General features: G+C 40.9%; 1 protein-coding gene across 4 annotated transcripts in view; it reads right to left on the bottom strand.

Annotated features, from left to right (window-relative positions):
- LOC147727423 (programmed cell death 1 ligand 2-like) overlaps positions 1-17,287 on the bottom strand; it is a 367,618-nt gene that overhangs the window by 244,589 nt on the left and 105,742 nt on the right. For all 4 annotated transcript variants that reach the window (XM_086961498.1, XM_086961500.1, XM_086961497.1 and 1 more), the window contains exon 2: positions 2,470-2,538. In XM_086961498.1, coding sequence (XP_086817624.1) covers positions 2,470-2,524 — 55 coding nt within the window. In that variant the 5' untranslated portion in view covers positions 2,525-2,538. The remainder of the gene's footprint in view (positions 1-2,469; positions 2,539-17,287) is intronic.

The following is a 17,287-nucleotide window of genomic DNA, read 5'->3' as shown; positions in this document are numbered from 1 at the left end:
AAGGGACAGGGGGCTAGGAGGCGGGTCGGAACTGGCAGGTCAACAGAGGAGGAACAAACAGCAAAAGAAAATCGCATTAATTACAAAAAGATAACATATTCAATACCAGGGTAAATTAGTGATCCACAAAAAGACAGGAGCCACGAAAGGCAAGGGTCAGGGAGGACAAAGGGAGGGAGTCAGCAAGTTGAAGAGTCCCACAAGTAAGAGATACAGATAGCAGAAAAGGAAATGTATACATTGTAAAATCACTCAGGAAAGAGATGCAAACGAGAAAGGTCAGAATCACAAAATACTCTATTGATAGGATGTGGTAGGATGTAATATAATGATGTCTACATATATGATCTTTCAGGATGCTAACCGGTCTTATGAAGACCGGATGTTAATTGGAGAAACTGTATTAATAATATCTTGCTGAACTTATTACAATTGGTGAGTGCTGCTCTGCTCTTCTTTTTAATTGTGGGCATATGTGAGCTGTAATATTTTGGTTTTGAGACCTGAGCATCTATGAGGATAGAAACCATAGCATGTTTATCCATGTGTTGCTATAGGATAAATATTGACCTCTGAATCAGATGAAGGCTGAATGCGGCAGAGGTTATTAGGTCGGTTGCTTGAAAGGATATTGCAGTCCATGGTGAGTTTCGTGAGATGTTTTGATCACACATTGGAGATGTGCATGGGGTATTTACTTTGGTCTACTCTGTTCCCTTTGGAATTTTTACCGGAGATTTGAATATGAGTCTATGGTTATCTTTCTTTGATGTTCACTCTATCTCTTATGGGATTCTTTCTCCTATGTTTAAAGGTTTTACTTTATAATTTTTGAGGTATTTCATTAAAACTTTCCTTTGGGTGCATATATTCTTTGCCTTTGAAGATTTAATGCTGTGCACTGGGTGTCTGGTATTTTTGCCTCTATTTTGGTGGAGGTTTGCTCTGATATAGCTTAATGTTGATGTGTTATAGTATAACTTAGTTATATATTTGTTTGTCTTAGCCCTGATGAAGTCTTAGGTTATTGCCATTAGACAAAACACGTGTTGGCACAAACTGTAGCCGTCGGTTGTATTGATGAAGAACTGAAGCGCAATCTGAACTTAACAAGATACAGAATAAAGATCAAAGATAAACACTTAAGAAAAACTAGTGTGTGGATTAATCATTGTTGGACACTATATGACTGTGACTCAGGAACATGACTTTGTATTCAGCCATTCTAGATATCCACATATGACAAGTTTACATAAAATGAATCTAAATTGAACTCATTTGCATAGCCTGTGATTGTCCTGATGATCTGGTTCTGCAGCACCTACAGTGAACATCCCTGGCCTAGGTTAAGCTAATACTGTTTGTACAGATAATATGAACTTGCACATAATATTTCTAATATTGAACGTCTATGTATTGAATGTTTTTTCTGTATTCACTATCTTACACAAAGAAGAGCAAGGGTAATGAATGCTCAACCCTTATTCTCCCATCAGAGGTAAAAACACATTAAAAGGGTCCGCAACTGTCTCAAAATATTTTCGTTACTTCACACCGAAATCTCTCTTGGAAAACAGAGCCCTCACCCACATCAAGATGTGGCATTCTTCATCCTTGGGATTCCCATACCTTAGACCCAAATGAGTCCAAGGTGGGCTCTACCACAGAAAGTGTGGGAGCAAGGGTTTTTTGTTCTTCAGAAGTGTTTTAAGAGTGGAGTACATGATCCACGTCAAAGATAAGAAGAAAAAAGGTTAAAACTCACTAGAGCTATCCTAATGCATTAATTTTTAAACAGGGGAATGAAATTGGGGAAATTATTGCCCATGTCATCCCTTATATGGTCAACATGTTTCGGTCGTCTTAAATATATGTAACAAGGTCAGCGGCCTATTCAGGACCTACAGTCGCTGGTTAGTCAAATGCCAAAACAATACACAAGGAGGTAAAACGCCATCGAGTCTTCTGATCTCCATGTGACCCTTGGCGATTGTCCATTAGCCCACAAAATATTGTGAAACAAACAAACTTCATAAAATATGTATGGTACTTACTATTGCATCACTGAACTCCAGAGATCAATGCTGCAGGTAAAAAGGGGAAATTGCCTAACCTGGGAGCCCATGGGAGTGTCGCTAATTACCACGGTGTTCCCACCACCGAATGTGGGTGAGGGCCTTGCTTTTCCCATAGAGATCTCTGTGTGGATTCAAGACAATATTTTGTGACAGTTGCAGAACCCTCCTGATGTTTGTTTTCTATATTCACACCATTAAATAAAAGAATTTTGTGTTCATTACTCAGTGCATTTGATATTTCTCAATATTATCTATGCTGCATTCAAAGGTGGCAAGACAAGATGAATGACAGTAATCCTGCTGGGTCTTAATAAACTGTGATTTACTTTCAAACTCTATCTACATAAAACACATCCAGTTTCAAAGACTGATAGGCATAGCATTACCTTACCTGTCTGTGGATGGAATAAGTTTCCCATTACAATCAGGAAAACTAATGGAGACATTCTCAAAGCAGAATCTGAAACAAAGTCACAAACATGATCATCAAATAATCTTTATATGGTTAATTAAAACCATAAAAGATACGCACAATAAAAAGCTAAAAACAACTATAGCACTATTATTATTGTTAAATTGGAATAGATAAAACCTACATAAAAGCATAAGAAGAACACCCCACTCTTGAACATAATCGGATCGAATAGATATTAATAAAAAAAGTCTTCCCTTTTACAGAATATAAAACTAGCATCTGAGGCAGTACATGATCCCTCATATCAAAGTCAATGTAATCCTCGTCTCATTGACCCTATTGAAAAATGTGCCACATTGAAACATACAAGTTCAATGCTGATGGTTTGTGACCAGTGCATGGTAAGGCTCTATTAACCCACAGGATTTCGTAGTAAAGAGGGTTTACACATCTCCCTCCTCTCTCTTGGGCTACAGATATGAAATGCTTCTTGACCCACTCAAGGTCCCTGAAGACAATCCTTTCAGGCGCCCTATATAAATCAGGATGTCTCAGTTCCGTATATGCCAATTTAACATAACTGAACCAAGAAATGCTGCCAGCTCTCGCAAGTTCCATACAATCCTTCAGTATGAGCTTGTTCAAAACAAGCTCTGGATTTAATCATATTGAAATCAATCTAAGTAAAATTTGAAATGTTAGGAGATCTGAGATACAGCCCATCCCCAATTCATCATGGAGTATAAAAGCGCCCGTGGATTGGGGTGCTGATTATAAACCTCTCAGGAACTTGTTTTTGACTACTTGTAATAACGAGGGCTCTTTATAGCCCTAGCTATCACTACCATACGTAGCCACAGAGATGCATATGGATTGGTAACTTGTAATCCTAGTCTTAATGGGCTGTGCTCCTTAATGAGCAGCAAACTCCAACAACGAGGCATCCCCTCTAGCCATTGCATTGCATTTTGCTCTCACCAAAGGGACCCATGAGCCCTTTTCATCAAACAAGACTACAAAGTATGGAAAGGCCTTTACTTTGGTGATCTCACCTCTCTACAAAATATATTTACTGTGCAGCAAATTTACAAGCCCCTTGCGCCACTTTTGCATCACTTTTAACATGGGAAAACTGACGCAAAAGTGGCGCAAGGGGCTTGAAAATCTGCCCCTATGCCTCTTGCCTCCTAAACCCATAACCATTGTGTGGGACTTATTATATTTACGTTGACAGGGGGGTAAGGCAGGGTTGTGTATTGGCCCCAACCCTGTTTTGCCTCTAAGTTAACGGGGTAATCGCCCACCTAGATGAAATACATCACAATGACGCCCCGAGGTTGGCAGGTAGTAGGGTGCCGGCGATCATATTCGCAGACGACACCCTCCTGCTGTCCAAGTCTCCCATGGGGATTCAGCGTATATTGGAAGGTTTTGAGGAATTTTGCAGAGGCAGGGGCTTGGAGATAAATGCCAATAAAACAAAATTCATGATCTTTAACCCACCTGCAACTACTCGCCCCAATCCAAGCTTGGGCCCAACCATATTAGAAAGGGTATCGACTTTTGAATATCTGGGGGTTACCATTAATGAGAACTTGTCATGGGGCCCCCAACAAATAAAATTGCAAAGGAAATTGGCTCAGCTTGCTGGGGGAGTCCTCAAGCTCTCCAATTCGTCGACATTTAAACCTGTTGGTCCCCCTTTGGAGATTTATAAAACGCAAGCAAGGGGTGCAGTCCTATATGGCGGGGAGTTAAGGGGATACTTCTGCAGACCTGAAATTGTCAAAACAGAGAACAAATTCTTAAGACAATTGCTGGCCCTACCACCTAGTACCCCACTCCTCCCTCTGAGGTTTGACCTAGGGCTGAAACCTATCGATGAGGAACTAGCCCCTCAAGCCTCTTAGGCTCTGGCGCAGGATCTGGATAACGCCAGAACTGCTCAAATATAGGCTATAACTTAATGAAATATTAGCCCATCACAGTGCCGTAAAATATTTGGTTCTCTTCTTTTGTCCAGCCTACTGTAAATCAAGAAAGTATTGGCTTGTACCCGTGTGCAGGAATCTGGGTTTTGTACAGTGTATGCATGCTTTTAGAGTTTTAAAAACAGACACGACCAGGCATGTTGTATTTGCTGTTTCGAAATTTCTGGCAGCTATGTGGCACAAGCGCAGGTATTTGATTGGAAGGGCATGATAGTGATTAGAATCTAGTTGAACAGATTAGTTTCATCCAAAACTATGTATTACTTTTAGCCTGTATGCTTTCAACTACCTAACATGTATGTAACAATGAACTGAATCTCCAACATGGATTAATGTTGTTTTATTTATTTTCACATGATAGTGATTACTTTCTAGCCGGAAAAACTTGCCTTACTAAAATTATGTAGCATTTTAGAACTCACGCTTCAAATATCCAATTAGTATGTAACATTGAATTGAATTATCATCCATGTATACTGTTTTTTATCTGTTTCTGTACTCTTTTATGGCTAATCGCCGAAATAAAGATTTTATGAATGAATGAATGAATATATTTAATGTTCAAAGTCAGACTTTTCAAGAAGTTGACAATAGACTTTAGAAGATGCTGTAATCCAACAGCGAATCTTGTTATCAACACAGCCTCGTCAGCGTATAATAAAGTGGGAATACGATGCAATCCTGCAATTTAAGCTGTCTTTACATGTAGTGGATAATGTTGATCACAAATCATTTATATATAACATAAACAAAGGTGGGACCAACGTGCATCCCTGTCTTACATACTTTTGGACATTGAAAGGCCAGTTGGAACTCCATGGCTGTTTGTATCTGATAACTGCAGACAAATCCTTATGTGATTCATGCAGAAAATACACTATGTCTTTGTCAATCCACATTAAGGAGGATTGACCATAGTTTGATCCTAGTGATTCTGTTGAAGACTGGCGTGAGGTCTATGAAGGCTAGATGTAGCAAGCCTCCTTTAGCTGTTGTGTATTTCCCTATGGTCATCTGCAAGTTCAGACACTGATCTAAGGGACTTATTCCAGCCCTAAACACATACTGGAGATTAGACAAAACACTATTTTCCTCCAGTCAATTGGTTAACCTGGTGAGGGAGACATGCCCCATATCCTACGCTACTAAGTCAATAATTGAAATGGGCCTATAGCATCTCGGTCATTTCTCTGCCTTTTTTAGGTTTTAATACATTTTTATTAACTGTTGACATTGTGTTCGAACATCACTCAAGCATGTTATGTTATGTTATGTTATATTTGTCTTGTATAGCGCACGGCTACTTTGCGCTTTATTGCAAACCTGTACCACAACATAACGGAAAAGAAAAAGGCAGAAAAATGAGAAGTCCCTAAACTAACAATCAAGACTGATATCTAAAGAGTAAAAAGCCAGGTTTTTAGGCCCTTCCTAAACGCCAACAGATTGTAGGTACTGCGCAGTGTCACTGGTAAAGTATTCCAAAGCTGCGGAGCCAGCAGTCTAAAAGATCGACCTCCTATACGTGCCCTTTTTATGCGAGGGACCACGGCGAAAAACAGAGACTCCGACCTCAGGAACCTTGCAGGATGGTAAAAAGCTAGCCTTTTTTGGAGATATTTTGCTCCTGAAGCATATAGGGCCAAAGTCAAGGCCTTAAAGACTATACGCTGCAGGAGGCCCGAGGTTCTAGCTCGGCCGGGTAATCCAAAGATGGCCCGTGCTGCCGAATTCTGGACCACCTGCAGTCGTTGCAACAGATACTCCGGCAGGCCGAGATAAAGGATATTCGAGTAATCCATTCTCGAGCCGATTATAGCCTGAACCGTTATCTTCCTGTGATCCTCCGGGAGCACAGGAAGAAACTTGCGGAGCATCCGGAGGAGGCCGAAGCAGGTACCAGTGAGACCAAGAATCTGGGATCTCAACGTCAGACCATTATCGATCTTAATCCCCAGGTTCTTGGCTAACTGGGAAGAGCCTGCAGGGGGAAACATATTAGCAGGCCACCATTCCTGCCAATCTGGGTCCGATCTGCAGCCGAAGAAGAGTACCTCCGATTTATCCGAGTTGCACTTGAGGCTGTTACGCTGGAACCAATTAAAAACAGCCCCAAGGCAACCTCGGATACTCTCTCCGTCAAAATCTGCTCCTTTCCCGCAGGTAAAGAGGAGCTGGGTATCATCGGCATAGGAAACGATCTGGGCCCCGAAAGATTCCGCCAGTGCCGCCAGAGGGGTCATAAAGATGTTAAAGAGAGTCAGGCTCAGCACTGAGCCCTGTGGGACTCCGACACCCAGTGACGGCATCTCGGCGGAACTGGAGGAGGCCCAGGCCGTTTGTCGACGGCCAGCCAGGAAAGATCGAAACCAGCTGAACAGCATCATCAGTAGACTAAGCAATCAAAAGTAAGAACAACAAGATACACCCTAATAACACTCCCCTCCAACCCGCAAGCCGGCCCTACCTCCCCCAGCTTCAGGACGGTGCAAGAGATGTCCACACCGTTTCAACTGCGAAGGGGACTTCTTAGAATTCATTATCAACCTTTTTGGGGTCCAGCCGATCTCTGTAATGTTGGTAAACTACAGAGCAATAGTCCTCGAGCTTGGAGGAAGAGAGGAGTTCCAGTGCTCGAAGGTGCTTGAGGCACGATAGCTATTTCTAATCTTCACTAAAATATTGTAAAAGGTATTGCCATTGCTTGGTAAATGTTTTCTCCTCTCCTTGTACCAGCTTTAAAAACTTCTCCATGTTAGGAATCCAACACAGACGCTCAATCCATTTGTGTACAGACAGCTAAGTTGGCTTACCCTATAGGCCCAGGATGACCTAATTTGTTGCCACTAAGAGGTGGAACAATAGTTTACCCAGGGAACAAAACAATGGGTAAGCCTCCCTGGGCAACCCAGAAGTATCACCTCCGCTCACTGAGGCAGGTTTGAGTCCCTGATATGTTCTCAAAGTAGAGAAAACCGAGGTTCAGAAGGGTTGTATCTTGGGGCAAGACCAAAGGATGTGTGTACACGATGCCCCAAAGGATGTGAGTAAGAGATGCCTCCTACCCTAAGTCTCTCTAGCAGAGGGGGCTTAGACCTCCCTTCATTTTAGCAACATGGGTCGGAGTGTAGAGTATCTTAAGGATGGTTTCCTGCCTTCCCAAATCTTAAGCATAGTTGGTCGCCCAAATCAGGATTTCCGTCTACTACCTCTGGTACAATGTGATACTCAACTCCCTCTCCCAGGCTCACTAGCAAGGGTGTTTAGCGGAGTGTGTTCTAATCTGAAGCATGGCATATATAATTGAGATTGCATGCTGTAAAGATGGAAGGCAACAACGAAGTAAGCAGAACTTGTGGTTTAATAGCGAAACAGCACAGTTCATCTAGTTCAGGAAACCAGTTAGACTAATTGCTGTTCAATGGTTCTGGAACTATGAACAACATTTGTACAGAGCAGGTACATGGTTCCATGCATGTGAAGAAATAGAGAATACAGTGAGGTAAGAATATAGCACATCACACCCCAATAAAAATGGAAATAAAAAAAACACAAACAAAAGAAACATTTTTAAAAAACAAGGACAAAAGTTACATATGAGAGAGTAATGAAGACAATGTTCTCCATGTTAAGGATCAACCACAGACGCTCAATCCATTTGTGCTCAGACAGCTAAGTTGGCTTCCCTATAGGCCCAGGATGATCTAATTTGCTGCCACTAAGAGGTGAGACATTAGTTTACCCAGGCAACCAAAAAATGGGTAAGCCTCCGGCAACGGGCAACCCAGGAGTATCACCTCCGCTAATTGAGGCAGGTTTGAGTCCGTGATATGTTCTCACAGTAGAGAAAACCAAGGTTCAGAAGTGTTGTATCTTGGGGCAAGACCAAAGGATGTGTGTAAGCAATGCCCCAAAGGATGTGTGTAAGAGATGCCTCCTTCCCTAGGTCTCTCTAGCAGAGGGGACTTAGACGTCCCTTCATTTTAGCTACATGGGTCGGACTGTAGAGCCACTGATAGAGTCTCTTAAGGATGGTTTCCTGCCTTCCCTATTCTGAAGCATAGTTGGTCGCCCAAACAGGATTTCCATCTACTACCTCTGGTCCAATGTGATACTCAACTCTCTCTCCCAGGCTCACTAGCAAGGGTGTTTAGCGGAGTGTGTTCTAATATGAAGCATGGCATATATAATGGAGATTGCATGCTGTTAAGATGGAAGGCAACAACGAGGTAAGCAGAACTTGTGGTTTAATAGCGAAACGGCACAGTACATCCAGTTCAGGAAACCAGTTAGACTAATTGTTGTTTAGTGGTTCTGGAACTATGAACAACATTTGTACAGAGCAGGTACACAGTTCAATGCATGTGAAGAAATACAGAATACAGTGAGGTAAGAATATAGTAAAAGAAAGGGGATCCCTTGGTGGAACAAGATAGCACAACCAGATAGTATGTGGTTGTTGGTATTCTAGCCCATATATTAGAAATGAATGTCACCAACACATGAGTAGGTTCCAAAATTCTTCTTTTATTTTCAGTTTTAGGATTCTGGAATCAGTATTAAGAAGGGAAATTGGTTGATAGGACCCGCAGTCCATGGGATTTATATTGGGTTTAAGAATCAGAGTAAAAATGGAATATTTCATGGAGGGCATGACCCTACCATACTTGAGAATCTAAGTATATACCCTGAGGAGGAGCAGCAACAAGGTTGGACCAACGCATGTATAGAAAGTTGGTGTAAGGCCATCGGACCCCGGCGCCCTGGAGGGTCACAACTTAGATCTAGCTATTAGCATCTCAAGTGGCCAGTCCAGGGTTTCCCTCTCTGAGGGGCTTACTTTAATTAGCTGAGCCTCTGCTTCTTTTATAAACACGGATTTTATTTTCAACCTCGACTATGACAGTGGGATATACACTTTACTTATTGCGTTGAACACACTAGTTAAGATTTTTGCCCATTTCATAGGGTCTGCATTGGGTAAAAACCAACAGGTACCCCATATGGGTCTTATTTTTAGACATGTAAACAATAGGCTCACTTAGCTCATCCTCAAAGAATTCTATGTTAATTTTACCATAAGAATCCTCTGTGTCAAGCATCAGTAATTCAGCAGTGACTAGGCCATAAAGCCCCCGAAAAAGCTGCACCTAGGCATCAAGGGGTAAGTGGCACTCCAATGCTCTATTAGCAGCTCCTGTAAATTATGGGCAATTTACTATCTCCCAGAATATGGTGCTGCATTTTAAAATAATAACCTGGAGAAGTTGATCCCAGGTTTCACTTATTAAGATATTTTTCCAGTTAGTTGCCGACGTTTTATAGTTCTGCCTATACACTGTAACTTCAAAGCTATTTCTTTGAGTTTTTTTAGTGCTAAAAATAAGCTTTGATGAGCCACAGAACAATTATGGGCAAACACCTTGGTTTTACCTCTCATACAAATTAACTTGCAGGCAACCCATATTAAAGGCAGATATTAGTACCTTGGGTCGGGCAGTATCCTCTACACAGGTGTGAATGTCCTGACCACATACAGTATAAAGATTGTCTTGGAGGGTCTCTGGAACAATCTTCCATTTCAATCTGCGTCCCTGATCTTCGGGCTTGTTATCTTGAGCCTTCAGACCTACTTTCAGGGGTATGGAAAAATACAATATCTACTTGGTTGCTTCAAAAATAAACTTGCTCTGTAACAAAATCCACTAGTCCCTTTTGGGCAATGTAGATAGTAGTGACAAATGATGGCAGCAATCTCATTTTAGAAGCTCTGATATACCCTCTATTATTATGCCAGGGCTCATACCATAGAAGACTTTGAGATTGGCAATTTACTTATTTTGTCACTTTTCCACAGATCCTCATATTGGGGCTGAAGGTAGTGGTAAGCAATAGTTTCAGGATTGCACACCCCTTTTAAGTCTAGGCAAACCTAATAACCTGAATTTTTAAGGGTTTTCACCAGTTCTTCTCTAATCTTTTCCCGTACTGAGAAAGGCTGGAAATTTTCTCCTGACAATGGCAGGCATAAAACTTCTTCCAGGGTTGGGAAAAAAGTGGTTGGAGGGAAAGTGAACTTGCAAACGCTGGACAGATTTTCGCCTGAGCAAATCTACACATGCATGTTTGCTTGTGTTGAAATGCAGTTCACATATATTTTCTAGGACTACGATTTATTGACCTACTTCTGTAAATTCTTGTGAATTTACGAAACCGAAAATCTGCATTAATGTAAGGACATATACCATGGGTGCACTTTTGAGCTTTCTTTAATAATCGGCCCCTAATGAGGTCTGGTTTAAATAAAGACCTTATGTGTTTACCAAAATTCTATCCCTCTATCTATTGGTTTGCTTCACTATGAGTAAGAGCATTCTGCTCTTTCAAAAGGAGCATATTGGTACATAAAGTAGTTGTGTTCAGTGCTAGGAACTAATGTGGCAACCTGTGCTTTTTGAGACCAAAAATATGTTTTGCTCTTTGCCAATGCTTGTTATAATAGTGAGGGCCCAGCAGCTCCCACGCCAATATGGTTTTACAAAAACCATGCCAAAACAAGACACGCATTGACAAAACCAAATGGCTAACCACCAATTTCAGATCCACTCACGTTGCCAATGCTCATTTTTGTTTATATTTCCCATAATCTTGTTGAAACTGGTTACACCGATTTTTCCATTTTTAATATTTTCTTTAAATACTAGCATGCATCAACACATTTTTTAAATGATGCTGCAAAGAAATGATACCTAAAATAAGCTGAACAAAAATATATAATCGATAATGGTGTTAGAACCTTTCCCGGTAAATGTAGGGGTAACTTCTACGGGACCTAGGTCTTTTGCTCTAAAAGAACCAGATTATGATCAGTTAATGACAGTCACAAACACAAAATACACATTGGCATCATATGCATGCATACAGATGTGAGCTTTGCTGTATGCGTTAAATTGTTTGTTTTCTTGGTTGTGCCTGTGAATGTAGTCTTATGAACAAGTATTTTTAAAGGATTTCTATGGAAGTTATCTAAGTGCGAAGTTGAAAACTGGATCATCTTACTGACGTTTTGGGCCCAGCAAGACATATTTTAGGACCCCTAGTTTGCAACAACTTAAAATGTATTAACCATTTTCAGCTAATTCAAGTCGTCATGATGCCAAACAATATTGAATTATATGACAAATTTTCAGAAAAGGGAGAAGAAAAAAACTACAGAAAGCTGTGCCTGCCTGGCGTTAGTTTGTCAGTCAAACAGTACCAAAAGAAAGCTTGATGAAGTATTATAGAAACTTTTTCATTTTGGGCTTGGATATAGATTCCTTTATATGTTGAGCGTACAGCGCTTGCGCTGTCGCTTAGCGACCTATTGTGTATGCTTTGGGAGTTGAACTCCACCCATTCCTTGCCGATTATATTTATTTGTCTTGGTTGGTGTCCTTTAAAAATACTTCCTTTCCATAGGGCAATCTGCTGTCTTTGTCCCTCCTTCTCTTTTCCGGTTTTCGCCATGCAGCACCGACCAAGTACTACATCATTACGCCATACATGTTTATTTCTCTGTTTGGGAACTACTTTTCTTCCTTATGTGTTTCGGTGCTTTAAGTCCACTGCGCTCATTCAACCCAAGACATGGCGTATGTACTGAACAGTTTTTTCCCTTCCTGTTGTCCACGTTTCCCTGCTCATGCCCTGCCCCATGTCCCCCCTTCTCGCATTCCCTACCTTCTTACATCTGGGCAGCTTAAGAACGGAGGCGACCTCACGGCGCGCAGTCCTGCTGATTTACCATGAAGCGCATCTGTCTGTGACTCAAGCAAGCTGACATGACTGAATGTGTTCACAACAAAGTATACCTGGGGGTCAAAAGAAGGGGGAAAGTCAAACAGAGTGGGTCATAACACCAATACTACACAAAGGACACCAGTGAGGACATCATCCATGTTAGTAAATGAAGGCCAGGTAGAGGCTCAAGAGCATATGGAGAAATAGTTCCCCATCAGAAGCCACACTGTACCGCCCTATTTTTCATCATTTGGGTTCTCCTTACCCAGGAGACAGAACGGCCGGTCAGATGTTACCGTGACCAAAAGATGTGATAAGGGGTGGTGTATTGATTACAGAAATTAACGTGGCTACTGAAAAAGCAGTGTTAAGGTAATAGGAGTGTTAAAGTGAGGGAAAGTAAAATTAGGTGATCGGGTGGACAAACAACATTTATTAGTGTCTCCCAATCCCTAAAGTTTAAAAAGCAAGTGTAAGTGCGGGTTTTAAATAATCACCGTACTTAATTGTGGTCAACATGTTTCTGCATTGTATTGAACATAGTTTCAAAATGCATTCTTCAGGACCGTATAAAAACACTGCTACTTGTAATAGTGAAAAAATGTTTTAAGAACAATATCACCTGAGCTTCAGGTACATACTCAACCGTATACCATATATGAGGGTTGAGAGGCTTCACCCCACCTGGCTACAGCGCAGGTATGAGGAGCACCGCTCTGTCCGTCGATGTCTCCCGGCAGTCAACTGTACTGTACAGTTGACTGCCGGGAGACATCGACGGACAGAGCGGTGCTCCTCATACCTGCGCTGTAGCCAGGTGGGGTGAAGCCTCTCAACCCTCATATATGGTATACGGTTGAGTATGTACCTGAAGCTCAGGTGATATTGTTCTTAAAAAAATTTTTCACTATTACAAGTAGCAGTGTTTTTATACGGTCCTGAAGAATGCATTTTGAAACTATGTTCGATACAATGCAGAAACATGTTGACCACAATTAAGTACGGTGATTATTTAAAACCCGCACTTACACTTGCTTTTTAAACTTTAGGGATTGGGAGACACTAATAAATGTTGTTTGTCCACCCGATCACCTAATTTTACTTTCCCTCACTTTAACACTCCTATTACCTTAACACTGCTTTTTCAGTAGCCACGTTAATTTCTGTAATCAATACACCACCCCTTATCACATCTTTTGGTCACGGTAACATCTGACCGGCCGTTCTGTCTCCTGGGTAAGGAGAACCCAAATGATGAAAAATAGGGCGGTACAGTGTGGCTTCTGATGGGAACTATTTCTCCATATGCTCTTGAGCCTCTACCTGGCCTGCATTTACTAACATGGATGATGTCCTCACTGGTGTCCTTTGTGTAGTATTGGTGTTATGACCCACTCTGTTTGACTTTCCCCCTTCTTTTGACCCCCAGGTATACTTTGTTGTGAAAATATTGTATTTTGGGGCATGTACCTGGTTGGTCGGTAAACTCGCCCTCAGACCCTCCTCCCATTGTTTTGTTGTGTGCATGACTGAATGTGTGTCAAGCGACACGTTTTCTGTGCAGAATCAACTTTAAAATCGGAAGATAATGCTCTATACTTGCACAACCTTTTTTCCACACACTTGAGGGCCACAAGCTCTGCCCGGTATCAGGCGTGCCTGGGCAAGATAGTGGCCGAGCAGGAGGGGGTGACCAGTGCGCTATTCTCCACCTTTCCCGTCCACGCTGCCTGCTCTCTTGCGGCCACCTTCATCCCCTACAAATGCAGTGTGTGTCTCTGTTCCGACAGTCCCTGAGGCCCAAGGCCCTAGGAGTCAGGGGAGTTTATCCGGGAATATTTACTGTTTGTGGCATCCCCTTTGCTGTTGTGTATTTATGTTATTGTAAACATCACGCACTATACATGTGCCCGCATTGAACACTTCACCAGTAAGGAAAATGTTCAGTGTATACGTGCCACACGTGTGTAATTTATCAAGAAGTACCTACACCCAGAATTCCTGACTTGTTTCTCTACAGATTAGGGTGGCTAAACCTTTATAAAAAAAGATGGGAGGGGTAGTTCAAGAGACAAATACACGCGCGTCACCCCAACGACAGAGTGGTTATGTGAGCTAATTTTGGAGTGGAAGGCGTCATTCTTTCCCGTCTGAGAACGAGCGTTGCACTTATAGAACATTTCCAAATCTCTGCTGTAATATTCTTTCCTGAGTTCATCAATACAAAGCAACAATAGACGCAGCACCTCATAGGAAGAGAGAGGGATCAGGACTTCTGAGTCACATCCAGTGCTAGAATATTATAAAAAACCATAAACTGGGGCTCTGTGTGGCATGTGTATTATCGCGGGGCAGACTGATGACAATCGGGGTCTGACAGTCAACATATACATTTATTTAAAAGAAAAGAAATTGGGAGCAAGGGCAAAGGTGCACTAAATCTATTCCATAAGAAAATAACAAGTCCCTAACTTAGTATGTGGATCAAGTGTTGTACTATGAACATGTACAATGATGGTGGGGTCTATAAACGTACTCAATTATTTAGACAAACTTGTAGTAACAAAAACAGCAGCAGTTACACCATATATCCCTTTAACGTATGGTGGTTTCCTGATAACACACTAGGATGTGGATGCACAGAAAACAGCAATGCCAAAGACAAAACGTTTCAAAAATTACAAAATCGATTTTTATTCATAATTTGTTAAAAACATTCAAGATACATATAAAACATCTTTGCCAATAGTCAATATTTATAACACACTTTAGAATTAATGATTAAAAATAAGCAAACAAAACTGCACAAACGTCATATTTGAATTGATGATTAAAAATAAACAAGAAAACTACACAAAAGGTGACGTGGCATTTCAGTGAGATTAGGATCAACCACATTCTTCAGGACAGAGTTTTCTTGAAATTTAATATACGACAATTCAATAATATATTAGTTTATACATTTGTTAATAACAGGTTGATTTTGCAAATTTTTTTTATAAAAAGAGCAGATAAGAAATTGGCACATACTGTTTATCATGCCCCACCAAAAAAGGAATAATAGAAACTACACATGATCCACCGTTACTGAAATGTGACGTACCTATTAAAATCTTAAATGTAACCCTTATATGATTCTGATGGGAAACATTAAGCCATTTAAATTTTGATTAAAAATATGGAATGTCCTGCAATGAGATAAAACTTATTCAGCAGCAAGAATATCGGCAAAAAAATGTATTAATAGAGGTATATAGAAGCCCTCCAGAATGTTCAAAGTTACATACCTTCGTATGTGGTAATATTCCTTCATAAATTACATTTGTAGGTGCCACCGATCAATTTGTAGCTAATTAATGGCGACCTTTAAAGATAGAAAGGGGTATAAGCTATATGCAAAATAAATGTCTGCTGGTGATATGATAAGAAAATAGTAGGAGTGCTTACCATTAAAAAAACAGAGACATTTCATCAGAAACAGGCGAGCCGTGATAAGGCTTTTATTTATTGGTTTCTCGATGTTCGATTTTTGGTGATTTATTGCTAAGAAATACATTTGTATAATTATTTATTATCTACAGTATCATGCATCTAATAAGGATGATATTTAAGCACGCAGGCTGGCAATTACCTGGTATTGTTGCTTTCTTTAATCGTGCAACTCAAAAAATAAAAATTTGCAAAGAATCAAAAAGGAAACAGTCTTTATGTTTCTTTTTAAATCTGGCCTTTATAATATATAGTTTGAGAATTGTTTGGCCTGATAGTACATTTAGTATGAATTCTATAGTTTCTAAGGTTTAACTACTTCTGTGGGCAATTTGTATTCCTTTTATATATTAATTTATAGCTTCATAAGTTTAATGGCCTTCCTTTCTCTGTAGGGAAATGTGAACCTCTTTATTAAACCTGAATTTCTACTTTGTGCACTCTTGCAACAGTATACGTGTTATAGATTCTAGCAAGGTTTACACAATTGAACATAATTCTTGTTCACGTCGATCTGTGGTTCGGTCTCAACTTCACTCGACCAAAAATATATCATGTAAGCATTCATACACCAGATATTAGCTGGTGTTTTACTCAGTCATCGTATTCATTGTTACAGAAAGAGGACGTATTTAGTGAATCGAGAACAAGTGGGTGTTTAAGAGCTCTAGGTGTTAACGTTAAGGAACACGACTACACACCTCCTGCACACAATTTGCTGTCTATAAATCACTGGCTATTTTTTACAAACATTTTTTTTTTTTTTGAAGAGTACACAGCTTAATACGCCTATAACCTGCGTAGGCAGGCCGGCAGCCATATCAAGTAGCGATTTTACATCCAGTTACTATGTAAGATGGAACATTGATTTAACACAGCATGTTGCCTACAACCCGTCTGGGCCGGCCACGTTGTAAAGTGAATGAAGCTGTAAAAGAATATATTATTTCGCAGGTAAATAACCATTTAATGACAAACAGTGAACAATTGAGGTTTTCCATTTTTTGTTGAACTCAAAACCTTTCATAGTAGACTATGAAAACAAAGGTGATCAGCCCCAGCCCACAGAGTATCCACCATACTTCGTATGTGGCTCAGAGGATCTTTTAGCGCAGAGCAAGGTTGTGATGCTTCCCCTTACGGGGATCCGTGTATGCTAGAAGTGGGTGAACTCCGCCGCTTAGTGACCGACATAACTGTTGTGGGGGGGGGGGGGGAGAATAAGTGCAGTCTATGATCATGTCTGTGCATTGGAGTGGACGCTACGTGCTTGAATGCCATGTTTTGTGCGGTCTGCATAACGTGGGGAGAGAATAATGTATGAGCCGGGAGGGTAGTGGCACGCCTCCCGATCACTCAAGGCAGGTGTAATGCGCCGTTACATATCCGTTTTATTATGCTTATGACATTGAACAAAGCCTATGTTGGTATCGAAACCCCATGTCTTATAGTGTACTTAGAGGGCGGGGGAGGGGAGTCCAATAGCGTCAGTCAGAAGAGAATCTGCTGTGTCAATGGGCACGGAGGATCGT

The sequence above is a fragment of the Lissotriton vulgaris genome, chromosome 3_1, assembly GCF_964263255.1.
Source record: "Lissotriton vulgaris chromosome 3_1, aLisVul1.2, whole genome shotgun sequence".
NCBI classification, from domain to species: Eukaryota; Metazoa; Chordata; class Amphibia; order Caudata; family Salamandridae; genus Lissotriton; species Lissotriton vulgaris.
This window is presented reverse-complemented; position numbering and strand designations above follow the sequence as displayed.